The sequence below is a fragment of the Crotalus tigris genome, unplaced genomic scaffold (genome assembly GCF_016545835.1).
Source record: "Crotalus tigris isolate CLP2741 ecotype Arizona unplaced genomic scaffold, ASM1654583v1 scf7180000017937.1871474, whole genome shotgun sequence".
Classification (NCBI taxonomy): Eukaryota; Metazoa; Chordata; class Lepidosauria; order Squamata; family Viperidae; genus Crotalus; species Crotalus tigris.
Window position 1 is genome coordinate 51,865 of NW_024096729.1, and position 27,951 is coordinate 79,815.

At 44.6% G+C, this 27,951-nt stretch overlaps 1 protein-coding gene across 6 annotated transcripts in view; it reads right to left on the reverse strand.

The window, feature by feature from the left end:
* Positions 1-24,256: 24,256 nt before the first annotated feature.
* TESPA1 (thymocyte expressed, positive selection associated 1) overlaps positions 24,257-27,951 on the reverse strand; it is a 69,608-nt gene continuing 65,913 nt past the window's right edge. For all 6 annotated transcript variants that reach the window (XM_039344726.1, XM_039344727.1, XM_039344723.1 and 3 more), the window contains one exon: positions 24,257-26,866. In XM_039344726.1, the coding sequence (XP_039200660.1) occupies positions 26,217-26,866 (650 nt within the window). In that variant the 3' untranslated portion in view covers positions 24,257-26,216. The remainder of the gene's footprint in view (positions 26,867-27,951) is intronic.

Sequence of the window (27,951 nt, forward strand, 5' to 3'; positions counted from 1 at the left end):
ACTCAGATAAACAGCCTGACAAAATGTCTGTTGTCGTCCGGAGGGGAAAAAAATCCAGGAACACCGGTACAAGGTGCAATCATCAAAGGCCTTAATCCTTGACAAAGCAAAAGTTAGCACTGGGAGTGGTTTGCTCCCAGTGCTTTACATAGGAATGCCACACCCCGTATCCCCACCCCCAGCTGCAAACTAGCATCTGCCTTAAGTGCATATAAGTCCCTCCACCATCTTGTCCACGCCCTTCCACAGAAGCGGACCCACCTTGCTGGCTCCCAAAACGGCCGGCAGACTCCTGCGCTATGACCCCGTCAGCCACCCGGTCCCTGTCATGCCATTCAGGTAGGAAAGCCCCAACACCGCCTCCTGGGTTGTCCAAGCAGGCCTCCGTTCCATTCAGATAGTTCAAGCAGGCCTCTGTTCCATCCACTGATGGTGTCTCCATGGTGGCGCTCATTTCCGGTGCTCTGCTGTGCTGCTGCAGCAGTGCATGCTCGCTCTCCCCCCATCAGCTGCGATGCGCAACAGCCACCAGAAGAGAATGGTGTCTCGGCTGCACTGCGGTCTATCGTCGGTTCGCCGGCGTCAGGTTCAGGAAGCCGGAACCAACCAATCATCAAGGCACTTGAGGGGGAAAGACCGGAGGCTATGGTCCTATGCCCTGGTGGAGGTGGTTGGTATGGGAGCGGTCCTCGGCGGCTGTAGGCTCTGGTGTATCTCACCCCCCACCTGTGAATGGCAAGCCCTGTGGGGCTTGACATGCAGCCCCCTCTCCCATGGCTCCTCCTGGAAAAGAAAGGGAGGAGGATGAATATATGTTACTGCACCCATCCTTCCCTGGCCTCCCTGGACACTTGTGGTGGAATGCACGGATCAGCCGGGGAGCGTTTATATCCTCCTCCCCCACCCAGGTTGCTTCCGAGAGGGGGTAGCCCTTCCACTTAAGGAGATATTGAACCCACCCACGGTGAATCTGGGAATCCAGAACCTCTTGTACCTCATACTGAGAGTCCATGACCGGTCCTGGAGCCTTAGACGTGAACAGGGTCCCATGCGCTGGTTTAAGGAGGCTACTGTGGAATACAGGAAGTACTCTCCCAAGGAACGAGGGCAGCTGCAACCGAATGGTCACTGGATTAATTACCTTGTTTACCTGGAATGGGCCTATGTATTTAGGGCCCAACTTTTTACAAGGTATTTTTAGCCGAAGATATTTTGTAGACAGGTACATCCAGTCCCCCACCCAAAATGGTTTATGATCTGCCCTCTTTCTGTCCGCCTGTACCTTCACCACTTCCTCAGCCTTTGCTAGTGCCTCCTTAACCCGTCCCCACAACCCTGCTACCTGCGTCATCCACGTTTCAGGGGTCTGTGAACTTTCTACACCTTGTGGCCATTCGGGGATAGGAAAGAACTCCATTCCATGTGCTATCTGGAAGGGGGTGAACCAGGTACTGCTGTGAACAGTATTGTTATATGCCACCTCAGCAAACAGTAGGAGATCCACCCAATCCATTTGCTGATACATGATATAGCTACGAAGATATCACTCAACCATTGCATTTGCTTGTTCTGCTGCCCCGTTGGTGCTGGGATGGTATGCCAAACTAAGTCCTTGGGATGATCCCACCAGATGGATGAAATCACGCCAAAACTGTGCAGTGAATTGTACCTCCCGATCCGAAATAATCCGTCGGGGTATTCCATGAAGGTGATAAATATGTTGTACAAAAAGTCTTGCTATACAACGCGCTGATGGCAATCCTTTACATAGGATGAAGTGTGCCTATTTGGAGAAAAGATCAACCACCGTCCAAATCACGTTGTAGTGCCGATTTTCTGGTAATTCTACCACAAAGTCCATGGCGATCTCTTCCCACGGTCGGGATGGCTCGACTACTTTCTGTAAGAGGCCCATTGGCTTCCCCGTTCGGGGCTTTGCACTGGCACATACATGGCACTCTTTCACATACTTTTCCACTTCTGATTTCAGTCTAGGCCACAAAAACTGCCAGCGCACTAGGTGCAAGATTTTTAGAAATCCGAAATGGCCGGCCTGTTTGGTGTCGTGGCGCCTCTGGAGAACAGTTCGTCATAGGCAATCAGGCACGTACATCTTATCACCCTTCCAGGCCATTCCTTCTCTTTGGGTTAACACCCCTGGATGTCCACGTAACCACTCATCATCCAGCACAGCTGTTGTAGAAGTGAGAGACTTGAGTCAGCTCTTTTGTGGAAAGGGAAGTTTATTTGCGCAGGTTCAGAGAGCTGTACACAGCTAAAGAAGTCTGAACACCAGACTAGGCGTAGATGATCATTTTTATAACCCTTAATACGTGGTTATTTCCTGAGTAAGACATATTCCATACATGGTTACATTCTATAGTTCCTTATTCTAACATAGGAAAGTTACTAGACATGGTTATAATCTATAGTTCCTCTTTTAACATAGGAATGCTTTTAGCAGTTAGCAATATTTCAAGTGTTAAGCAGTTTTCAATACACCATGTGATAAACAGTTTGCAATATATCATGTGCAGAGCTGAGAACAGGATGTCTGGCCATTCTAATTTTAAGGGTTGTCTAGTAAGCAGGAAAACCTCCCTTTCATCCACAATCTCTGTCGGACAATCAGTATTTTTCCAGCTTCCCACTTTATTCCCCCCTGATGAGACTTATCTCAACTTTGCAGATAAGTTTCATTCTGTAACACTTGGGTCTGATGTATGTATGTTGTTATATTCTTGTTTCTGGAATTCCCACATAGCCATAACTTGAGCCGTAGCTTTTCTCTCTACAAGCAGGGACACTCGTTTAGGCAGTGTTATGTTATGCATCATTGAAAAGGTACATTGCAGAAGACAACAGCTACTAATCAGAATAGCAATAAAGATGACTACTGCTCTTATAATGTTTCCAATAAGACCCATTGGAAGCCAAGACCATAAATTACTCCACCAATTTCCCAAGGAATCTATTTGCAGCTCTGATGCCATTTTATGGAGTACTTTAATTTGCTTATTTATAACTGAGGGTTGATCTGAAAGGTTAAAACAGCACATCCTCTCAAAGGCCTCACATCCCATGTGTTGGCGGAGTAGAAGATAGTCTATGGCTGCTTTATTTTGCAAAATTGCCTTACGTAATTCTATCATTTCCTGATTGATAGCAGACAAGGCTATTGAAGTGGCATTTATAGTTTTAGCCAAGTTGCAGGCCACAGAATTTATATTGACATGAGCCCTTAGAGCAAGTTCAGGAACTCCCACCAACGAGACAGCTAAAACATTGTATTCAGCAGCGTTCAGAAGAGTACGGGAGGAATCACAATCCTCATTCAAAACTTCTGCCCTCTTGTAACGTGTGGTGTTAGGGGAGGTGAAAAGTGATCTATCTGGTAGGAAGGTAGTTAGTCTACTTAGACAGCAATATGTTGTGCTTAGATTGGCAGGAATGTAATTAAAAGTGTCTTTTCCACAAGTGAAGAACCATAGGTAACCATATGTTTGCATAACCAAAGGACACTGTTTGGAAAGATGTGCAATTCAGCTTTTCTTGGCTCACCTTCAGACAATGAGGTAGAGGTGTACTTTGCTCATATCCTGTAATATGTACACATTGTAAGTCTTCTGGAATGGCTGCATTAGGAGTATGTAAAGCTAGAGCATCGGTTGGTAGAAACTTGGAAATGTGACCCCAGCTGTACATTGTTTCATAGCCTATATGTTCTTTAAACACATGGTGACCGAACTCCTTGGTCACTGTGACTGGAACACATACTGGTATTAAACATGTGGATAGCAGATTCTCCATGTCATATGCTTCAGAAAGGCAAAAATCTGTTGTATTGGCTATTTTAGCCAACTGGACCCACAAATTATATTGCATCCTTGACTCCAATGGATGGGGCACATCCTTATTCTGGTGGGACCTTTTACTTCGTTTTCTCTCTGGGCGTTTCCTCTGGGGTTTTTGGATAGTAACTCCAAACTCCACTGGGATTATACGTACAATGCAAATCCCCTTCCATCCCGTCTTTAACTGCGAGACTAGGGTGACTCGCTCCCAACCCCAGAATAAAGGAGGCCCACATTCCAATGTGACAGGAGGAGGAGGCTTCTTATATGGGGCCCTCACACATATGCCTTTTCTAAGAATATATCCAGCATATTGACAGACTTTGGGGTTGACAGGTTGTCTTGTCATGCAAGTTTCTTTAACTATTCTGTCAAATGCTTGTGGAAATTGACAAGGATGAGGCAAGATACCATTCCAGCATTCTGGTGAAAACCCAATAGGGGGGTGACCATCACAAGTGCCAGTGCCTATAGTATAAGATTGAACAATACGGGGAACTTCTTCTGGCTTGCTCCATTGGCCTAAATTAAAAAGACAAACATTATTACATGCAACAATAGTACTATATAAAAGCAGAAATAATCCTTTCATCCTTTCTTCTCCTGTGCGTAGAAAGCCAGCTTCCGGGGTGGCTTAGCAAGGGGTTGAATTCCAGCTGAACAGCCGTAGATATATGTGCAGGATACACTTGTGCTACTATAATATCTGTTATACAAACAATAAAATATTCATTAAACACACTAAACACGTTTAAGAGTGAGCTTGGTAGAAACCTTTGGATCCCTGGTCACTGTCCACAGGGGTTCTGCGGCCGCCTTGACTCTGGTCCAGTGGATCCAGGACTTAGATTCTGCAATCTTTATAGCTAAAGGAGAAGCCATTATTACCTCATATGGCCCTCTCCACCTCCCTTCCAGCTGTTCATGTTTCCAATGTCTCACCCACACCTTATCCCCAGGTTTAAAGGGATGACATCTTGTTATTAATCTAGGTGGTGTTTGTTCAATAACATAGTTCCTAAGTTTTTCCACCTGCTTATTTAGTTCCTGCACCATTTTCAGAGTCCACACTCCCCCCTGATAGCCCAAATCAGGCCATCCAGCCAAACTTCTTCTTAGCAGCGCAGGAGGATGCCCAAACATCAGCTCATATGGGGACAGTTTGTACTGTCTACGCGGAGCACATCTCACAGCGTACAGAGCTAAGGGCAAGGCATCAGGCCATTTCAGGTGACTCTCAGCACAGATTTTAGTAATTTTTTCTTTCAAAGTGCGGTTCATTCTTTCAGAATTCGAACCGGACTGAGGATGAAAAGCACAATGAAACCGCCATTTAGATCCAACAGCAGTAGCCACTGCTTGATTAACTTGATGAACAAATTCAGGACCATTATCAGAGGAGATAAAAGAAGGGCAACCAAAACGAGGTATTAGCTCCTTTAACAATAGTCTTGCCACTTCCCTGGCTTGTTTAGTCTTGGTAGGATAAGCTTCTGGCCAGCCAGTGTATTTATCCACAAATACCAATAGAGCTTTGTATAGTCCACATCTGGGCATATCTGTAAAGTCAACCATGACAGAGTCCATAGGAAAGTATGAGACAGGTATTGTCCCAGGTGGTAGAAGGGGCCCTTGTCTAGGATTGACCTTAGCACAGATGCCATATTGTGAAACCACTCGAGCAGCTATCCCAGCCAACCCATGTACGTAGTAATCCCTTCCAATGGCAGCTTCCAACCCTGTTTTCCCCATGTGTGTTGTTTCATGTGATGCTTGAAGTAAAGCCCATGCTGAAGATTGTGCGACAAAAATACGTCCATCAGGCAACAGATACCACCCATCTTTAATAGTAGCTTTAAGATCATTCACTGCTTTCACACACTCTTGCTGTGAATATGTTGGCTTAATGACAGGAGGCAAGACCCCTAAGTCCATTGCAACACATATTGATAAATCAGGAATGGGCCCTGTTTTCATTGCCACCTTCTTAGCTTCCAAATCAGCCCTCCGATTTCCCTGAGCCACCCTATCCACCCCTTGTTGATGCCCTTTGCAATGCATAACAGAAACTTTTGCTGGTTTCTGCACAGCATCGAGAAGGCGCTTGATTAAGTGTCCATGTAACACGTTTGCCAGCAGAATCCCTGAATCCCCTCTCCTTATACACAGCACCATGAGCATGTAAAGTTAGAAAAGCATATTTACTATCTGTCCAAACATTTAAAGTTTCCCCTTCAGCCCTTTCCAATGCCCTGATTAATGCCCATAATTCTGCTATTTGAGCGCTACAGCCTGCCCCAAGAGGACTACTTTCCACCACCCCCTCATCATTCACAATAGCATATCCAGAAACCCTTTTGCCCTCATGCATGTAACTCTAGCCGTCTGTATACCAATTCAGGGCAGCATCCTGAAGAGGGATATCAGATAGATCTGGATGGCTTGAGTACACAGTCTCTAAAACTTGCAAGCAGTCATGTTCTGAATCCACTTCTGTGGGCAATAGGGTGGCAGGGTTCAGTCGGTTGGACACCACTAATTTCACTTGAGGGTTTTCAATCATCATTGCCTGATACTTAAAAAGCCTTTGACTGCTGATCCACAAATGCCCTTTATTATCCAAGATAGAATGGACTGCATGAGGGGTGTGGACACTGATGGGACATGAGAAGGTCAATTTATTACAGTCCTGTAAAAGGACTGCTATAGCAGCAAGAACCTTCAAGCAATGTGGCCAACGCTGGGCAACCCCATCCAATTGCTTAGATAAGTAAGCCACTGGGCATTGCCACTGCCCCAATTGTTGTGTCAACACCCCCAAGGCAACATTCTTCCTGGTATCAACATACAAATTGAAAGGCTTTTCCAAGTTAGGCAAAGCTAAGGCTGGCGCTGATGTGAGGGCTTGTTTCACTTCCTCAAAGGCTTTCCTTTGTTCCCCCTCCCATTCAAAAGGCTCTCTATCACCTCCTTTTGTAGCTGAATAAAGAGGTGCTGCTAATAGAGCATAATTGGGTATCCATATCTGGCAAAATCCTGCCAAACCTAAAAAGCCCCTTAGCTGTCACCTATTCAGGGGTTCAGCAATAGCTAGCACTGCTTGTTTCCTTTCCCAGCCTAAAGCTCTGTGCCCCTCTTCAATGTCATACCCTAAATACTTCACCTTCTGCCTAACCAATTGTGCCTTCTTTTTGGAAGCCCTATAGCCGCACTTCAAGGCACAAAAACTATAGGGCACAAAAAGCTGTAAATCTTCTGCTACGGCAGTTCCAAACAGGGTAGGTGAATTTTTAAAACCCTGTGGCAGTCTGGTCCAGGTATATTGTGCTTTTTGCCCTGTGTTAGGATTTTCCCACTCAAAAGCAAACAACGGCTGGCTAACTTTATGAATGGGAATTGTGAAGAAAGCATCTTTCAAATCTGCAACTGAAAACCACTTCGCAGTTGGAGGAATCAAGCTCAACAATGTATAGGGGTTGGGCACAACAGGATGGATCATGACAGTTCTGGAATTTATGACCCTGAGATCTTGTGCTGGCCTAAAGGAACCATTGGGCTTCCTTATAGGTAAAATAGGTGTGTTCCAAGGTGACTGAATAGGCACCAAAATGCCTGCTTTTAAATATTTTGGGATGCTCTCATATATAGCAGTAATAGCCTCCTTGGAGCAAGATCTCTGCCTAATATGCACAGGCGTTGCTAAAGGTTTCATTTCCACAATCACCGGGGGGTGGTGGGCTGCGAAACCAGGGGGGTTATCCTCAGCCCACAGCCCCGGCACTCCAAACTCCCTCCATCTCTCATCAACAACTTCCTCCTCCACAGTCCTATTAATCATCAGTCTCCACATAGCCTCAGGTTGGTGTTTTATCTGAAGCGTCTGTTGTCCATCATCAAAAGAAATAGTGGCCCCTAGCTTGCTAAGTAGGTCCCTACATAGCAGAGGCACGGACATTCAGGGACATATAAGAATTCATGTTGAATATTTGAGCCTTCAAACACACAAGTGACAGGCTGTAGAACTGGTCGCCCTAAAATCTGTCCTGACACTCCTTGAACTTGTATTTTATGGGGTCCTATTTTAGCAACTTATTATTCACAACTGATCTCCCTGCTCCAGTATCCACCAAAAACGTTATCTGTTTGCCCCCTATGTTTAAAGTAACCAATGGCTCAGGGGGGGCCTCCTCTAAGCCTGTTTGCCCCCTATGTTTAAAGTAACCAATGGCTCAGGTGGGGCCTCCTCTAAGCCAGGTCCCCGTCAATCTGACCAGCTAGTCCCTGCCAATCCAATTCCTTCAATTTCCCTGTCTCTACTCCAATCTCTTACAGTCCCTCGAGCCCCTCTCTGCCCTCTTCCCCTAAAGGGAGAGTGCATAGGGGGTCCACTGCCAACACTTCCATGGCCTCTGCCTTCTCTTCCTCTCCAACCTCTTCCTCTCATCTGCCTTCTAGGACATTCTCTTTGCCAATGACCTTCCTCCTTACAATTAGCACACTGGTTAGGTCCCAGCATGATCCCTCCTTGCAATGCCACAGCCAACAACTCTGTCTTCTTATGCATTCTCGCATCTCTTTCTTTCTTTTCCACCTTATCCCTATTAATAAACACTTTCCTTGCCACTTCCAACAACTCTGTAGTGTTTTTTCTTAATGCTCCCTCCAACCTCTGCAACTTCTTCCTTATATCCTCATAGCTCTGTGCTATGAACCTCTCATTCAACATTCTCACATTATCTGCAGTCCTTGGATCAACCTGTGTATAAAGCTCATAAGCCTCAATCAATCTCTGCAGGAAACTTTCCGGGCTCTAATCTGATTCCTGCAACACTAAAGAAGGCTTTGACATATTCACGGGAGGCTTTCCAGCCTTGCGAAGAGCCTCTACTACTAAATTCTGATATTCCTTCAGCATTGTCATATTCGCTGGATTTTGTGCATTCCATTCGGGGTCCTTTTCTGGTGCCCTGGCTTCCAACTCTGGTTGTATATCCCGCACAGCTGGCAACCTATCTTTCAAGCACTGCCTAACAGCAGTCCTCCATTTCTCCTTTTCCTCAGGAGTCAACAAAGTGTCTAACAACTGCTGCACATCCTGCCATGTTGGATTATGGGTCCGCATAATGGTCTGAAACAAGCTTGCCATTTCAGCCGGCTTAGAAGATAAAGGCCCATAATGCTCCTTCCAGTTCAATAAATCTGTTGTGGTAAAAGGAACATACTGAAACATGGACTGGATCTGTATGGCTCCCTGCTGGTCTGGCACTGCCTGATCAACCTGTCTCAGGGGGGCTATCAATTCTGGTCTTGCAGTCTTAGCCTTTGCAGCAGCCGATCTTGTCACTACTCCAGAAGCCGCAACTATTCCAGCATTGTTCTCTATCTCGTCCTCACTCAGTTCCTCCCTAACTTCCAAAGGGAGATCTGTCTCCCTCAGCTCCCTTTCCTCCTTTGGGGCTGACGGCTTTCCTTTCTGTTTTTGTCTCACAACTGGCTGCCTGTCTTCGGACACAGCAGGAGCCATCAGCCCCTCCCCAGGCACAGCAGCTGCTGCAGCTGGCACTGGGGGTGAGGAGGAGAGGTGCGGAACGTAGGGAGGAGGTCTGAGAATCAATTCCTCTACTTCCATTCTTATCTCTTTCTTAGCATCTGACACCTTGGTCTCTGAAATCTTCACATCCTTTACTCTTTTAGTCTGTACTTGAAGCTTTTTCCCTTTAGGTCTAGCCACACTCAAATGAACCATCTCAGCCTGACATTCCAATAAATCTTCTGCCTGCCCTGCAACTGCATCCCCCCACTGATCGATATACTGAAATTGGTTAGGATAGTTTTCTTCATTGGCTGCTATCAGAGAGGTGAGATCATCAATGATTTGGAGCTTAAAAGTTCCCTCTGGGGGCCACCCCACATCCATGTAGGGCCATTGATGCTCACATAAATACTGCAGCCTATCCCTAGTTACCTTAGGGTAGGGGACCCTATACTGGGTACAATTAAAATACTTATCAAATCCTTTTAACATGCATTCCAGCGGTGTGCTGGGAATACTACTACGCCCCCCCATCCTAACACACTGCCAATGACCTACAGTGCCGGACGTTCCAACGGTCACTAGTAGGGAATGCACTGGCTTAACCACCCACACAGCCTAACACGGACTTCTTTAGGATCGCCGTCCCGAGTCCAGGGGATTGATCAGGTCCCCTCCTCTATCTTCAAGTGAGATAGATACAATTACTTTAAACACATACTCGCCTGCCTTGTTGTTACACTCGTCCTGGCCAGGAGCTGGTTCAGACCTCCTTTCCTTTCCCAAAGGGTTCTTGGACTGGCTCTCAGCTCTGTCGGCTCTGCTGAGAAGTCACATCTGCCTCCTGGAGGAAACACACCCCCACGGCTCCTGGAGAATAGTTCAGAGATGGCTTTCCAGCAGGTCCGAAGGGTCAAGCCGTCCTCAGCGAAACATCGCCTCACTCAAGTTTTCCGGCCAATGCACCAGAAAATGTTGTAGAAGTGAGAGACTTGAGTCAGCTCTTTTGTGGAAAGAGAAGTTTATTTGTGCAGGTTCAGAGAGCTGTACACAGCTAAAGAAGTCTGAACACCAGACTAGGCGAAGATGATCATTTTTATAACCCTTAATACGTGGTTATTTCCTGAGTAAGACATATTCCATACATGGTTACATTCTATAGTTCCTTATTCTAACATAGGAAAGTTACTAGACATGGTTATAATCTATAGTTCTCTTTTAACATAGGAATGCTTTTAGCAGTTAGCAATATTTCAAGTGTTAAGCAGTTTTCAATACACCATGTGATAAACAGTTTGCAATATATCATGTGCAGAGCTGAGAACAGGATGTCTAGCCATTCTAATTTTAAGGGTTGTCTAGTAAGCAGGAAAACCTCCCTTTCATCCACAATCTCTGTCGGACAATCAGTATTTTTCCAGCTTCCCACTTTACAGACGCTCACAAGTCGGCAAGCTCATCACCCCCCCTACTTGTGACACAACCCTGGTTACCTCTTGACTACAAGGGGGCATCAATGCCTGTACCACATCCTCCCTTTTGCTGTGGTATTGTGGCATCCGTGACAATGTGTCAGCTAAGAAATTTTTCCCACCAGGCACATATCTTAAAGTGAATTTGAACTGGACAAAGTATTGGGCCCACCTGACGTGTTTGGGCACAAGGCGTCTCGGTGTTTCTAATGCTTCCAAATTTTTATGGTCTGTCCATACTTCGAATGGTACCACCATCCGCTCCAAGAGGTGTTGCCACGTCGTGAGGGCCCATCGAACCGCAAATGCCTCCTTCTCCCAGATGGCCCAACCCCTTTCGGTCATGGTGAACTTACGAGAGGTATAGGCACAAGGTTGTAACACTCCATTCTCGTTCCTCTGGAGAAGTACAGCTCCCACGGCCACATCACTGGCATCAACCTGTACCACGAACGGGACATCTGGATCCGGATGGCGCAACATGGGTTCCCTGGCAAACAGGGACTTCAGGTTCTCGAAAGCTCTTTGGCAGATCATGGTCCACTCCAATAATTGACTGGGCCAGGGTTTGCTGCCCAAATGTTTTGTTCATAGAAGTTCTGTTAGAGGGTGAACTACTGCGGCAAAGGAAGGAATAAAGTGCCGCTAAAAATTGGCAAACCCCAGAAAACTTTGTAACTGACACAGTGTCCTGGGGGCTTGCCACTCCAACACGGCCTGCACTTTGCTAGGAACCATCTCCACCCCGTCCCCCGAAATCCAGTATCCTAGATAGTCCAAGCATTTCTGATGGAATTCGCATTTTGACAATTTTACGTATAGGTGAGCATCAAGGAGTTTACGTAACACCTGCCTGACAAAGTTGATATGCTCTTCCATGGTGGTCGTGTAAATCAAAATGTCATTGAGATACACAAGGACCCCCTGGTACAAATATTCATGCAACACTTGATTGATCAGTTGCATGAAAACCGCAGGAGCCCCTTTTAGACCGAAAGGCATGACGCGAAATTGGAAACTGCCCAGTGGACAATTGAAAGCTGTTTTCCATTTGTCACCACATTTGATCTGCACCCTGTAATATGCTTCTCGGAGATCTAGTTTGGTGAATATCTGGCCTTTTCCCAGCTGCGCTAACAAATCTTTCATGAGCAGGAGAGGATACAGATGTTCGACGCACACTGCGTTCAGTCCCCGGAAGTCAATACACAAGCGCAATGACCTGTCTTACTTCTCCTTGAAGAGGACTGGGGCAGCAACTCAGGAGCGGGCTGGCTGGATGAATCCTTGTTCCAGATTTTGGTCGATGTACCGCCGTAATTCTGTCAGCTCGTTAGGCATCATAGTGTAGATTCGAGGCTTTGAGAGCTTGGCACCCGGTATGAGCTCAATAGCGCAATCCGTCGGTCGGTGAGGAGGCAATTGGTTACACTCCATTTCACTGAACACCTTGGCTAGGTCATTATACTCCTTAGGGAAAAGGTTTTTTCCTTTTCCCTCCTGTGGTTGCGCCGTTGTACCTTTGCAGGAACCCGATCCCCGAGACATGGGCCTAGCGGTTGGGGTCTGATCTCAAGACGTACCCTGCGATAACCACCCTCCCACCATATGGTGGGAGTCCATTTGTCTAACCGGGCTAGTCCCAATATCACGATTTCAGTCATGATGGGAGCAACAATGAAATGATGGACCTCCTAGTGCGTTCCCAGTTCCATACGAACTGGCTCGGTAACGTGCGTGGCCAGAGCTCCTCCTAGCAATGATCTGTCCACTTTCTCAAAGCAGATAGGGTGAGCTAATTTGTGTAACTGAATGCCACTTTCTACTGCCACCTCCCTGCTGATCAAGCATCGTGTGCACCCAGTATTTATAAGGGCTTGGCACTCCTTTCGCACCCCAGTTTGAGGGCTTGTTAATATTATAGGTAGAACAAATGGGTTGATGGGCTCACTTACCATTGGATTGGCTGACGCATCATCCGGACTGTCATCGTCATCTACTGGTTGATACCTCGCCACCGCCGTGGTCTCTGCCGCAGCTGGGGACCCCCGATGAACCACTGGACTTGTGTGCTGTTTAGCAGCTCTCGATCACTCCACACTCTTCTTTGGAGGGGTAGCCCCACTAGCTACCCCAGGACTCCATGGACTAGGTGCTGGGCACTCGGCTGCCTGGTACTCCAGCTGGTTGCACCGAAAGCAACGAAAGGCAGGCCCAACAGAGGGGCTAGGGGGCCTTGGCATCCCTGCTGGCGGCCCCTATCCCCCCTCTTGTGGCTTTCCCCCTGGTCTTCGTGAACGATTGGTGTCACCTCCCTCTCTATGGACCTCTTTGAGGCCCATGTCCAGATCTACCACCACTTTAAACCAATCTTAGAACTTGTTTGGCACACCACGGTACACGCAGGCCTGGCGTAGCTCATAGTCAAGGCCGGCCTGGAAATGATGAACAAGCAATTGTTCCAACCAAGAGGAACACAACCGGCCTGCTAACCTGTGGAAGTCCCGAACATACTCTATTGCAGGACGGCCTCGTTGGGTCAGCGACAGGAGTTCTGCTTCTGCTCTCTGGAGCCACGACGGGTCCTCAAATCGTACATGCAGGGTGTCCAAAAACAACCCCGCATTACCTATCTCCCGGGCATGGTCACTATAAAGGTCGGCAGCCCATGCTGCTGCCTCACCCCACAAAGCAGCTGTGACTGCCACCACCATTGCCCACTGGGAGGTGTATAACTGGGCGACCTGGTCCAGATGGCTAATTACATGACCTAGAAACATAGCCAATTGGTCAGGATTCCCATCAAACATTATTGGGATGGGAGGGGGACCCCACATACCTCCTGGACACCATGGACCTGCAGGCTGGCCAGTTATGGCACCAGGGTGCCCAGGACCAAGACTCTGTGACCCTGAAACTCCCCCTGCAGAAAGGTCTCTAGCATCTAGCCCCGACCCACTGAGTCGTGCCGACTGGGCCTGAGCGGTTGTCCCACCTGACGCGGAACCCGTGGCCTCTGACCCACCCACGTGCGGTGGAAGGCACAGTCTCAGGCTACTCAGTCGAAAATGGGATGATGAGGTGCGTCCTGCTGAACTGTCTCCTCGCTGCCACGACCCGGGACCCCAGTAGCTGGTTTACCAAATTGGTCACACAATATGTCCATCGTGTCCTGGCCAGGAGCTGTGGAGTAACTCCACTCTTCTTCGTCGTCCCCCATGACACGTCTCTCCCTCCACTCTAGATGGGCGGGTTCAGCCCTGGGTGTGAGCAGCTGTCCGGTGTTCACACAGGCCACAGCTGGGCTTTGCCACCATTCTTCCTGGGGTTTTGGAGCTGTAGCCTCCTCGACCCCACCCCCAGGAATTGAAGACTGTGCCACTTTCGTTCTCACCACCGGCTGCTCTGTTTCACGTTCCAGCACCGGATCAGGCTCTGCTACCCCACCAGGCCCCACTTCCCCCAATCCCTGGGGAGCATCTTGAGTACCCGCCACCATTTCCTCCAAATGAGGGCAGGGGAGAGTATACAGAAAAGTAAGAGTGCTAACTTACTGACACAATGTCTGTTGTCATCCGGAGGGAAAAAAATCCAGGAACGCCGGTACAAGGTGCAATCATCAAAGGCTTTAATCCTTGACAAAGCAAAAGTTAGCACTGGGAGTGGTTTGCTCCCAGTGCTTTACATAGGAATGCCACACCCTGTATCCCCACCCCCAGCTGCAAACTAACATCTGCCTTAAGTGCATATAAGTCCCTCCACCGTCTTGTCCACGCCCTTCCCCAGAAGCGGACCTGCCTTGCTGGCTCCCAACATGGCTGGCAGACTCCTGTGCTATGACCCCGTCAGCCACCCTGTCCCTGTCATGCCATTCAGGTAGGAAAGCCCAGCACCGCCTCCTGGGTTGTCCAAGCAGGCCTCCGTTCCATTCAGATAGTTCAAGCAGGCCTCCGTTCCATCCTGTGGTGGTGTCTCCATGGCGGCGCTCATTGCCGGTGCTCCGCTGTGCTGATGCAGTGGCGCATGCTCGCTCTCCCCCATCAGCTGCGACATGCGATGGCCGCCGGAAGAGAATGGTGTCGCAGCTGCACTGCGGTCTATTGTCGGTTCGCCGGCGTCGGATTCAGGAGGCCGGAACCGACCGATCGTCAAGGCATGTGAGGGGGAAAGACCGGAGGCTATGGTCCCTGCCCTGGTGGAGGTGGTTGGTATGGGAGCAGTCCTTGGCGGCTGTAGGCTCTGGTTTATCTCACCAGAGATATATTTTTTCTGAGGTTTTCACGGGTGTTTGTATGTAGGTCTTTGGTTATTCGGGTTATCTCCCGCATAAAATTGGAAGTGTCTTGACGACGTTTCGATGAAGTCCCATTCCTTATCTTCAGGCTGGTGCTTTCGGCTTCACGCTTCTAGGAGCTTCACTACCAACTCTGAGAACACCCATAAGCTCCTCTGGTTTTACCACTATGATGTCCACTTTTGAGCACATGGCTTTTTAGATCAGCCCAATGAATCTATCAAACTAGCTTAGAGGTTGAGACCTACAGGTAGGGTGAGATTCTTTCCCAAGTGGAAGTAGTCCAAAATATCTTCAGAAGGAAGATGCTAGGAATCTCCTTATTAGAATGGATCCATGCTCTGGGGGCACTAAAAGAAACTAGAAAGGCTTCAAGAATCCATTTTGTCCAACTGTTTTATTCATTAAATAGTTGTGAGTCAAGAGACCAAAATTTTGTCTCCCACTCTATAAATGTATTCCATGCACTCAGCAATTATATCAGTTAGAAAGCTATAGAATATAATGGCTAATAAAAACAGAGTCAATCCTTTTTCCCAAGCTAAATTGACTTATGGGGGAAACCAATATTAAAAATTAGGGGGAAATGTGATATGGAAAAATTGGATGAAAGCAGGGATATTTACTTTGGATCAATTGATAGATGGTGACGATGGATTTTTAACACAGAGTAAACCTCTGTGACATTTTGTGTTGTCTTTACAGTGTTTGGTTTCAACATTAAAAGAACTTTATTTAGTTTATTCAATTTAGGTGCTACCTGACTCCAGCTTGCTACATCTCACAGAACGTCATCTGTCATGAAGCTTTCAGTCCTCCTTCTGCTGGCAGGAATTGCCTTTGCTTTGATGTCTTCAGGTAAGTAAGCAACATTCAGACACTCTCTTTGTCGTGGTAGGATTAGGGAGCTCATTGAACCAGAAGGACTGTGAGTGGTCCAATATCTGTCACCTCAGATCTTGAACAGAATCGGCCAACTTGCCACGGCCAACTTGCTGCAGCCAACTTGCCATGGGACAATTCGCTGGAAGATGATTCAACAATTCAATTTAAATATTTAAAATAATTAAAAAACTATTTTCATTTTTGCCATTCACATTTCATTTTTTCCCCTCCTTTTGTCAAGCTACGAAGACTGCTTGTGTTAGAACTGCCATGCTTCTTCTAGCTTGCCTACAGTTGCAAAGGGGGAGGGGAAGGTTTGGAATGCACGGGTCAATTCTATCCGGATGGGAACCAAGGCCACCAGAGGAATGTTGTGATGAACAAAAACATTCTTCTCAGAGCTTTTTTTGAAGAAAAAAATAGTGCCAGAACTCACATGTCATACAACCCGCTTTGCCTACCCTACAAGGTTCCATCCAAAAAAAGGTGCCGGACCTCCATTCTGGGCGTTCTATGACAAAAAAAGCCCTGGTTCTTCTCATAACAACTGCCTGAGGGTTAATTGTGACCTGACCTGTCAGAGAGGGGAGGGAAAGCTTTACTCTTTTAACTATCTTTTTCCTGCCATATTGCCAGAGCTGGTTTTCCATTCTTTCGTGCAGTATGTTATATCCAATAAAATTTTACATTAGAGATCAGAATGGATCTGGTGTATTTACTTCATTGGATTCCTTAGCCAAAACCTTGACACCTTCTGCATTCTTTTTTTTTAATCATTCTATTCCATCATTTATTTGATATTAGTGCAACTCTTGTCCCATGGCAAGCTGTCCGGCATTGAGTGGACTGGGACAATTTGTCCTAAACCTGATCCTGAGAAATCCAACTTTCTTCATTCAGGAGAAATCCTTGAGAAGAAAAATATAATTGCCTGCCCCAGATACAAAAAAGTGAAGTGTGGAATAACAAAATGCATTCAGCTTCTGTATTAAAATTCCTTTAGCTATTTAGTCAAGAATAAACGTGTACCTTTTTTTCCTTCCTTTCCAGAATCTTCGAGAGTGGCTAAGCATCCTATCTCATGAAATATTATAACTTCCACTCCTTAAATACTAGAAAGTTTGCACAGCAAACCCCCATTGCTTCCATCGTCTTTGAGAGGCAGGATTCCATTTTTCAGGTGCCAATTCTTAAAACAGAGCCAAATTGATGCATTGGTAAAAGAACAAGACAGGGGACTGAGACTTCTAGTCCTGCCTTAGGCACAAAGCCAGTTAGGTGAGCATGGGCCAGTCATTCCCTCTCAGCCTTGGGAAGGGGGCAAAGGGAAACCACTTCTGAATCCTGGCAATAAAATTCCAGAGATGTATCCAAGCAGTTTCCAGCAGTCAATGGTGACTCAAAGGATCCAAAAAACACTTCTTTAAAAGGCACAGATCACTGAGTGTCTCAGTGTTGATCTCTGAGACAGGCAAATGGTAGTGATTCAAACGTTGGTGAACCTCAATCCTATGGAGTCCAAGAGAGGAGGAACAATGTGAGTGAAGAATGGGAGGGCTGTAGTTTAGCTCAGCAAGACCTGAATTCTGCAGTTAATATCCTCTCATTTTTCAATACAGTCCTAAAAAATCAAGATTCAGTATTTTCAACCAGAAGGACTGTATTAAAATAAAGCTTTTTTTTCTCATTCTGCAAAGACGTAGATGGGCAGTCCACAGCCACTGGGATAGAGAGAGAGAGAGACATCTTTCCTTTTCGAACCATGTCACTAGTGTTTCTCACTAGGAGACGTGTCTTTGCTAACAGGGGAAGGCAAATGGAAGAGATCACAATTACACATCTTGACACAATCCATTGCTGATTTTTCTTTGGGACTCATTTTTAAAGTGATTCTTTTCCTACTCATGGTCATGTAAGCCTTAATTTTCCTCACCTGAGCAGCAGAATCTTATCTAGAATCATTCTTGCAGATTTAAAAGCTGCTGGGAAGCCATCTTATGTGAATCAGCCTTCCTTCCGATCTTAAGACATTGGAGATTTGAAATGGCAGTTCCAGTTTTGCTTTGCAAATGGAAAGTGAAACAATCGGATTCAAGTTGCTAAAAGATGCCTTAAAATATATATATATACTTCATCCACAGAGCATCTTAAATATGTAGAAAAAGACACACTGCTGCTTCAGTTTGAGGGGGGGAGGGAAAGGGATGAAAATCCATCCCGTCTCCATGGCTTTTAGGACATCAGAACTGCATATCTTTGATTCAATGGATCGAAGGAAACTGACCTTTAACTCCGTTTCAGTGGCATTCTTCAAGTGGGCTTTTGCACTACTAAAATGCCCTTTTAAAGCTTTGCACAAGGCTACAAAATAATCTTTTTGCTAATGTTTCCAATCTCCTCCTTTCACCCTCATTACAAGGGCAGAGTAAGACACCTTCATCTCTACCCCCTGAATTCTGGCAGAGTTACCACTGAGCACAATTTTTACTCTTGCCTGCTTCTTTCACAGAGATATCAGCCACACTTTTACTGTCCTATTGCACAGATCTATGTTCTAACTCAGGGGTGTCAAACTGCCAGCGCACGGGCCGGACCCATCATCCAGAAGCCGCGCCCACCCCATTGCCTGCAATGGCAAAACCGTCCTGATACGTTACGCGATGACATGTGACATTGCGAGTTTGACATGTCTGTTCTAGCTGAATGTCATCCTCTGACATCATATTTTGTTTCCAAATACTGGGCGCCTGCATGAAAAATCCTTCTGCTGTTCATTGCCATTGGAGACCATTAGGCTTTCTTTTTCATGCTTTTTCACCTAGGCTTTTTCATCCAGGCAATATAGAAACTGCAAAGCACCAACTTTGAATAATAATAATAATAATAATAATAATAATAATAATAATAATAATAACAACAACAACAACAACAACAACAACAACTCAGGACATGGCTATCAAACATCAAAAACATCTACCAGACTATCCCATCTCCTTTACATGGATGATCTGAAGCTGTATGGAAAAACATCATCTGAAATAGAATCGCTGCTCAACACTGTCCGTATAGCCAAGATATTGTAATGGAGTTTGGCTTGGACAAATGTGCCATACTTACTATCAAACAAGGAAAAGTAGTGAAAACTGAAGGAATCAAGATGCCCCACGAAAATAACATTAAGAGTCTGGATGACGAAGATTCCTACAAATACTTGGGTATCCTTCAAGGTGACAACATCAAGCACACTGAAGTCAAGAAAAAGATTAGAGGTGAATACATCAAGAGAGTGAAGAAGATCTTAAAGTCCAAACTCAATGGAGGAAATACCATAAAGGCAATCAACACCTGGGCAATCCCAGTCATTAGGTACACAGCTGGAATAGTGGACTGGACTCAAGCAGAACTAAAAGCAATGGATAGGAAGACCAGAAAAATAATGACAATGAATCATGCCCTTCATCCACGCAGTGACATTGACAGACTTTATCTACCAAGGCAAATAGGTGGGCGTGGAATGCTACAAGTACATCAGATGGTTGAAGAAGAAAAAATGGCTTTGGAAGAATATCTGAAGAACAATGATGAAGATGCACTGAAATTAGTATATCAGGAAGGCTTACTGACTACTGGAGAGACCAAACTGGCCTACAAGAAAGACCAAATGAAGAACAGAATAGAGGCATGGGAAGACAAAGCACTACATGGCCAATACATTAAAAAAATAGCTGGGAAAGCAGATAATAACAAGACCTGGCAATGGCTAAGAGCAGGAAAATTGAAGAAAGAGACCGAGGGACTAATTCTGGCTGCACAAGACCAAGCCTTAAGGACAAATGCATATAAAGTCAAAATTGAGAAGACAGCAACAGACAGTAAGTGCCGCCTATGCAAAGAAGCTGAAGAAACAGTGGACCACCTGGTAAGTTGTTGCAAGAAGATTGCACAGACTGACTACAAGCAGCGGCATGACAAAGTAGCAACAATGGTGCATTGGAAGATCTGCAAAAAATATCATTTGCCTGTAAGCAAAAACTGGTGGGATCATAAAATAGAGAAAGTCATAGAAAATGATAAAATTAAACTGCTCTGGGACTTCAGAATTCAAACAGACAAGCACCTGCAACATAACACCCCAGACTTAACAATTGTCGATAAGAAAGACAAAAAAGTCTGGATAGTGGACGTGGCAGTGCCTGGAGACAGAATAGACGAGAAAGAACTGGAGAAGATAACAAAATACAAAGACCTACAAATAGAAATAGAAAGACTGTGGCAAAAGCAAGCAAGGGTAGTACCAATAGTCATAGGCTCCTTGGGTGCAATCCCAAAACAACTGGAGCACCACTTGAACACCACTGGCATTGACAAATTCGCTATTAGTCAATTGCAAAAGGCGGCCTTACTAGGAACTGCTTCCATCCTGCAACGATATCTGTAATAACATCAAACATCCACATCTGCCTATCCCAGATCCTGGGTAAGGACTCGATAGGTCAGTGGTTCTCAACCTTTCTAATGCCATGACCCCATAATACAGTTCCCCATGTTGTGGTGACCCCCAACCACTTATACATCACCAGGTGCCAGGGGCGTGGCCAAAGCAAAGGGGGAAAAATGGCGGACAGCCTTGTTTGGCGACCCCTGTGAAATGGTCGTTCGACCCCAAATGGGGTCCCGACCCACAGGTTGAGAACCACTGCGATAGGTAGACAAAATGCCAAATCCAGTCTGAACATCTGGCTGACTGTGTGATGATCCATGATAATAATAATAATAATAATAATAATAATAATAATAATAATAATAATAATAATAATAATAATAATAATAATAATAAAGTTGGAAGGAACTTTGGAGTTCATTTAGTCCAACCCCCTGCTCAGGCAGGAAACCCTATACCATTTCAGACAAATGGTTGTCCAATCTCTTCTTAAAAACCTCCAGTGTTGGAGCAATCACAGCTTCTGGAGGCAGGTTGTTCCACTGATTAATTGTTCTAACTGTCAGAAAATTTCTCCTTAATTCTAGGTTGCTTCTCTCTTTGGTTAGTTTCCATCTATTGCTTCTTGTCTTACCCTCAGCTGTTTTGGAGAATAGCTTGACTCCCTCTTCTTTGTGGCAGCCCCTGAGATATTGGAAAACTGCTATCATGTCCCCCCTTGTCCTTCTCTTTGTTAAACTAGATATACCCAATTCCGGCAACTGTTCCTTATATGTTTTAGCCTCCAGTCCCCTAATCATCTTTGTTGCTTTTCTCTGCACTCTTTCTAGAGTCTCAACATCTTTTTTACATCGTGGTGACCAAAACTGGATGCAGTATTCCAAGTGTGGTCTTACCAAGGTATTGTAAAGTGGTATTAATACTTCACGTGATCTTGATTCCATCCCTCTGTTAATGCAGCCCAGCACTGTTTTGGCTTTTTTGGCAGTTAAAGCACACTGCTGGCTCATATTTAAGTGATTATGTTGTTTTGAGTTAAAGAGCCATGCAGAGGGAGGGGGAATTGTTGCTTGGCCAAGTCCAGGTCAGGTTGCAAATGGCTGCTTTACTTGGTTCAGTAAGAATGGCCTACAGTACTATCCTTCTCTCCACCCCACCCCACCCCATATCCTGAGTTCTGCAGATTGTGACAGGTGGAGATGGCTGTGGAGACCCCAAGGAAGGGAAGCAGAGCACGGAGGTATCTCAGAAGGTCAGGGAAACCGAAAGCAGTTATCCTGAAGCACCCTATGTGAATTTAATGACCCCTGCATTCTTTTAACATATGCATTGGGGTGATCCAGGATGAGGGCTCTTTCACTTAATGTGTTTCAATTAATGTCCTCCTGCCTTACGACAGAAATGTGCTGGCTCGATTACTGTCATAAGTCAAGGATTACCTGTACCAGAAGATAGAAAAGCTTTAATGAATCCTGAGACAAGGGAGTTAACTGAACTTACACCAACTGGAAGATTTAAGCTTGAAAGTATAGACCTATAGTCTGACTGTTTGCAATCAGAATAACAATATGCAGAACTCTTGAAACCTATTTCTCCCAACTTTCTAAAAATGAATTTCTTAAGCCAAGAAAAATAGTTATAAGAAACTTGTACAAGGTCTTGCATTTCATAGCTTTATTCGTGTGCACAGAAAAAAGGTGAGTGTCAAAGTGTCCTAGATGCAAACAGTGAAGATTTTAGAATGGAACAAATTCCTTAGTGAAGTACAATTGATTATATCACCATATCGCAACCCTAGAATGCTCTTTATTTATTTCAGTTTGTATCACAGCCCACTTCATTGTTGTAACTCTGGACGACTAACATTTTAAGAAATAGAACCTAACAAGAGCATAACAATAAATACATAAAGAGGAGCCAGGATATATGCAAATATCGAAATCCATTATCAACATAACCATCTCACAGGATCTGCCATGCATCCCAACCCCCATGATCAGTGATGGAATTATGTCTTCAAAGTCATAGGAAGGGCCAATGGAGGGCTGCTCTGATTTCAAGGGAGATGATATTCCAGACAGTGGCTGTCACAACACAAAAAGGTTCTTTCTGGGTCCCACCAGATGACACTTTTTCTTTGATGGAAGCAGCAACATGTCTCTGTTGCTGGTCCTGATGAGATGGGTGGATGTAACCAGCAAAGATGATTCCTCAAGTAACTCATGCCGTATGTGGCTTTATAGCTCATAACCAACATTTGAACTGAGCCTGGCAGCATACTGGCAACCCATGCAGCTTGCAGAGCAGAGATGTACCATGTACTGATCACAGAGTACCCATAACTGCCAGCACTGCTATATTTTGAACCAGCTGCAGCTTCTGGGTACTCATATAAAGTGCATTGCAGTAGTCCATTGAGGAGGTGATTCATATATCCACGTCATGCCCCCAAGTTAAAATCCCGATTGTCAGGTCTTCCAAGCTCAGCTTGGTGCCTTACAGGTATCCTGCCATCAAAGTCTGGGGGTGGGGAGGATAGATGGGCAATAAAGCTGTGTGTGTACATGATGGGAAATAGGGAGGGGGGAATGATAGGTGATAGAAACCAGACAAGCTCAGAACCAATTTGTACCAGCATCCAAGGCCAGGTACTTTGAGAAAGAATGTGGATTACCCCAAAACATCTCAGTTTTTAAAACCTTTCTGCAACTTCTGTTTGGCTAAAGACAGATTGGTCATGGGAGGAAGGACTGGGATGAGGGGAAACTTTTCTGTGTCATTCTGTGTCAGAATTAGCCTGACTTTACTGCAGCCAACATCTTTTTAGTAAAATAACCTTTTGTTTCAACCAAATGGAGTCGAAGGTCTTTCTTTCCTAAAGAAAGACACTGACCCCCCAAAACTCCATAGTCTCAAATTCCACTTGGACAAAACTTGTTTTGTAAGGAAGGAAGTTCTTCACATCCTTGAATCTCATCCATCAATTGATTTAATGATTTGAGCAAGATGTTTTTTTAAAAAAAGTCTTGCTTTATATTACAAAAATATCATCAGGTCCTGGATCTTTATATAGTTAGTAGGTTTTATAGAGTCTACGTTACTCTTTATATTGTAATGTAGTTACTTATTTATAGTATGATACTTTTTTAGAGTTAGAGCTATTTATGTTTTAATATATTGCTTCCAACACCCATTTTCTTCTTCTTCAACTTTCTGCTGTGTTTACAACATTCCATGCCCACTTGTTTTTCTTCATAAGCTATTATTATTTCTATATAATTCAGTAAGTAAATTAGCCAATGGGATTATTCTCCTAAATAGGATTTTATTTTATTTTATTTATAAGCAGAACTTTATTGTAGGGACAAAGGTGCTGTTTTGGCCCCATAATGCAGAGACCCCCAACCTTTTGGGCATCAAGGACTGGTTCCGTGGAGAAAAAATTCTTCTGCAGATTGGAGGGGTGTGTGATTTCATGTGCTGCCTGCATCCTGTGGATGGGGCTTCTTGCGTGGTCCGGTTTCTGGCACGTTGCTGGTCCATGGACCAGGGTTTGGGAACCCCTGCCATAATGCAAAAGCCACTTCCCCCTTGAACACATTTTCCTCTTTTTTCATCATCACAGTTTGCAGCTATGCATCTATGGTTATGTGCTGCGGGGGACCCAAATATGCTGTTACGTGTATCTCAAAGCTCCTTAATCCCATTGTAATTAGGCCTAATTAGGCAATAGTCTCTGGTTTATTTTTTTTTTCAAAAATTGCAATGATTTCTGTGTAAAATTGATGACGTTTTTAATTTTATTTTACAACATTATGCTGCATTGTACAGACGTGTGAACTGCAAATATAACAGTTCTGTGAAATGGTGCTTTTTGGCGGCATCTCAGGATTGCTGCTCAGGCAAAGGTGGGAATCCTAACTTCATTACTCTTTCATTGTTAAGGAATGTTGAAATAAAGGGTGCTATTCTGGAACAAAACCACAATTCAAGTCTTTTCATTACAGAAGTACGGTTACCAATTCACACCGTTTGGGAAAATAGCCTGACGTTAATGCAACCAATTGTGAATTTCTATGATTTAAACCAAATGGAAGGAGGGAGCTCTTTCTCTTTTTTAGAAATAACTTTGGTACACATATTTTTTCCTTTCAAATGCCTTATATATATTTCTTTCCTGTTAAGAAAGATCAGTTGGAAATTGACCCTCCATTTTGTGGTAATTTGTCATTGAGCTATAGCTCTGTGATTTCAGAAGGTTCTGAAAGTTTTCCCAAGTGTCTACAAATGTTAATTTTGGCAATGGCTTTCTAGATCCTTGGATAGAGATGCAGAAGCCTCCATTAAAAAAAAATACTAATAGGAGCATAGCTCAGCTGTAGAGAATAGTATTTATGTGCAGGAGATCCAATATTTCATCCAATATGAAGAATTATGGAAAGCATGCCTGGGAAAGAATCTGACCCCCAAATCACTCCAGAACAAATGATTTTGGGCTATTGGACCATTTAATAAAATTATCACTATTCAAAATGTTGCATAATCTGCAGGACCCTTATTTCTGTTGGAGATTATATCTCTTTGTACTATAAGCTATTTGAACTAGATCAGGGGACTTCAATACCCAGAATTCCTGAGTCAGCCATGCTGACTCAGGAATTCTGGGAGTTGAAGTCCACAAGTCATAAAAGAGCCAAGGTTGCCTACCCCGGAACTAGATGGATAAAGGGAAGCATTTCCACAGTTGTTCTCGCACTTGTTTCTCATCTAGCCTATTGTTAGTCTCTTGCTCTCTCTCCAAGATGTAGTTCAGATAGAAATGAGGCTTTTTTTGTATTCATGTATTCTTAATTACTCCAGCTTTTACTTCGGAGATGATAAAGGAAAAGACTTTTAGCATTCACATGTTGCTGGACTAAACCCATGTTTTGCATCCAAGTCACTAGTATAAATACTTGCATTTTTTTTTTTGAGTGGGACATTCCGCAACGTGATTAGTAATATTTTGCTTATCTTCAGGTGCACATCCTCCAGCAAAGATTTGTGCTGAATTCAGATCTCCAAAAGTTATTGAACCTAATAATACAAATAATAATAAATGACCTCAAGCAACTTTACCAACAATTAAGTCAGCTTCGCATTATCTGTTTAAAGTAGGCCTCTACTATTAATCTTCAGAGCACCAGTATGGTGCTAGAGCTTAAATACATGGAATTTGACCACAGAGAACATGATTAAGATTGTTATGTATTAAACCAATTTCATAAGGTCTGTTATAAAAACGGTTAACTAAGTGGTTCAATTGAAATCCTTAACTGTCTGTCTGTATATATTGCAAGCCTGTGTTTTAGGTGGGAATGTTCGCTTTAAACTCATTGGCTGCTGCCTAGTGGCAGTCCGTATAAATATAAATCAAGTGGCTGCTAGAGCCGCTTCTGTTGTGGATTGAATAAACAAGCAGTTACTTTCACTCCTGTGTCTTCAATGCCTCATTGTTCCCACTACACAACACTGGCGGATGAAGGTGGGATTATGCTGTTAGAAAGAAAAGAGCTGAAGAACCAAAGAGCTTGAGTCACTAAGGGGTAAGACCGGGCATCAGCACCCTGGTAGAAACACTACACAACAAAGATCATATTGGAAAAGTTGGATTCCTGGTTTTTGTGCACACACTAAATTATAACTCTATGTCAGTTCTATTAATAGACCCATACAGGTCTCTTCTCCTCTCAACGGGTTACTCTTCATCAGATTCTTCACTGGTTTCATCTAGAGAGGTAGCCTCTGGGGAAGAATGATGTCCAAAATGGCATAACCCTTGAGGGGCAACATTGACCAACTTCTTTCTTGTCCCACCGAAGTGGAAAGAAAGCCATCCTGGCAAGGATATTTCTGCATTTTTCCAAGAATAATATGGAGTTTCACAGTGGCTGCAGGGAGAAATCACCAGTGGTGTCTCTACGAAGGCAGACTGTGAAGAAGCTACTCTTCTGCCCATTCTACTGTGACAAACTGAGGTTCTCGTAGGCACTGCTTGAGTTTCATCTTCCAGATCCTCCATGTTAAACGAAAATCGACCTTTGTGAGCCTTGTGTGTCACGTCCCACATTTTCTGTTCCAGGCAATTCACAGGGGACTGCACACCGAATGCTCTCGGGGGCCATTCTTTCCAGGATGGGGTGCACAATTGCATAGCTTTTTGCAGGGCAAGCAGAGGAGATGAAGACTCTGGCTGGGAAGGATTATTCCAGGAATTCGGGACTTCTGGAAAGGCCCAGAACAAGCGGCCAGGTGGGATCTCCTGCACTGAGGTCTTAGTTATATATGAATAGAGGCAGAAGCAATCATCAGCTGTTGCACCCAGAGTTTGAACATCTCTGAACCGACCTGAAAAAGGAGCAGTGAGATGCGTCAGAGAAAAAAAAATTCAGATTGGAAAAATACTAACTGCTTCTTGATCTTTCATATTTCACATATCGGCAGGCAAGACTCTGCAGTGCACATTACCAATTGAGAGTAAACATACTGGTATGATGACAAGTATTTGAATGTTTGACTTTTATTTAAACAACGCTAATTTAATTTAACACTGTGTCCACCTTGGATGCTTTGGGCAAATTAACATACAGAAGCAACACCTGATTCCCATCTCTGTTCCATTCATGGATTCCTTGCAAATGCTGGGTTTTGCATAGGTTAGCTAGTCTCCTGTTTGTGAGTTGGGCAGCCATATAAATGTGTTTAAAAAACAAAAAACATTTTTTTGTGTAACAGTGACTAGATCCCTGTTTGTGCATGCACCAAACAGGCAGTTCCCATAGCATGTGTGTCAAATATATATACATACATATATGTATACTTATACTATGGGAGCTGCCTGTTTGGTGCGTGCACAAACAGGGATCTAGTCACTTACACAAATATATATATATTTGGGCTGACAGGGTGTTCATTCAAGGTAAAAATCTCCTCCCCCTGTCTCTCTCCTGATACAGCTGACAAAGTGAGGAGAGCCTGTGGCTTAGAGGTTATAACAACTGCCTAACATGCAGATAGCCCAGGTTCGAATCTCAGAAGAGTAAGTTTGGCTGAAGAGAGTTAAAGGAACTCGAAATAGCTATACCATTCTCTCTTTATTCTTTGTTAGCAATATATATATATATATATATATATATATATATATATATATATATATGTAGGTCTTTGATTGTTCAGGTTTTCTCCCGCATAAAATTGGAAGTGTCTTGGCGACGTTTCGACGAAGTCCCATTCGTCATCTTCAGGCTGGTGTTTTCAGCTTCGTGCTTTGAGCAGCAATGTGTGGTCTTAGCTGTTTCTTCCTTTTAACTGCCAGTGGGGTATGAACTGATTGGGTGGGAGCTTGGCTGTGTTCTGATTGGGTGGAGGTGTGTTCTGAATGGTTAGGGGCTTGGCTGTGCTCTGATTGGCTGGGGGAGTGTTCTGTTTGGTTG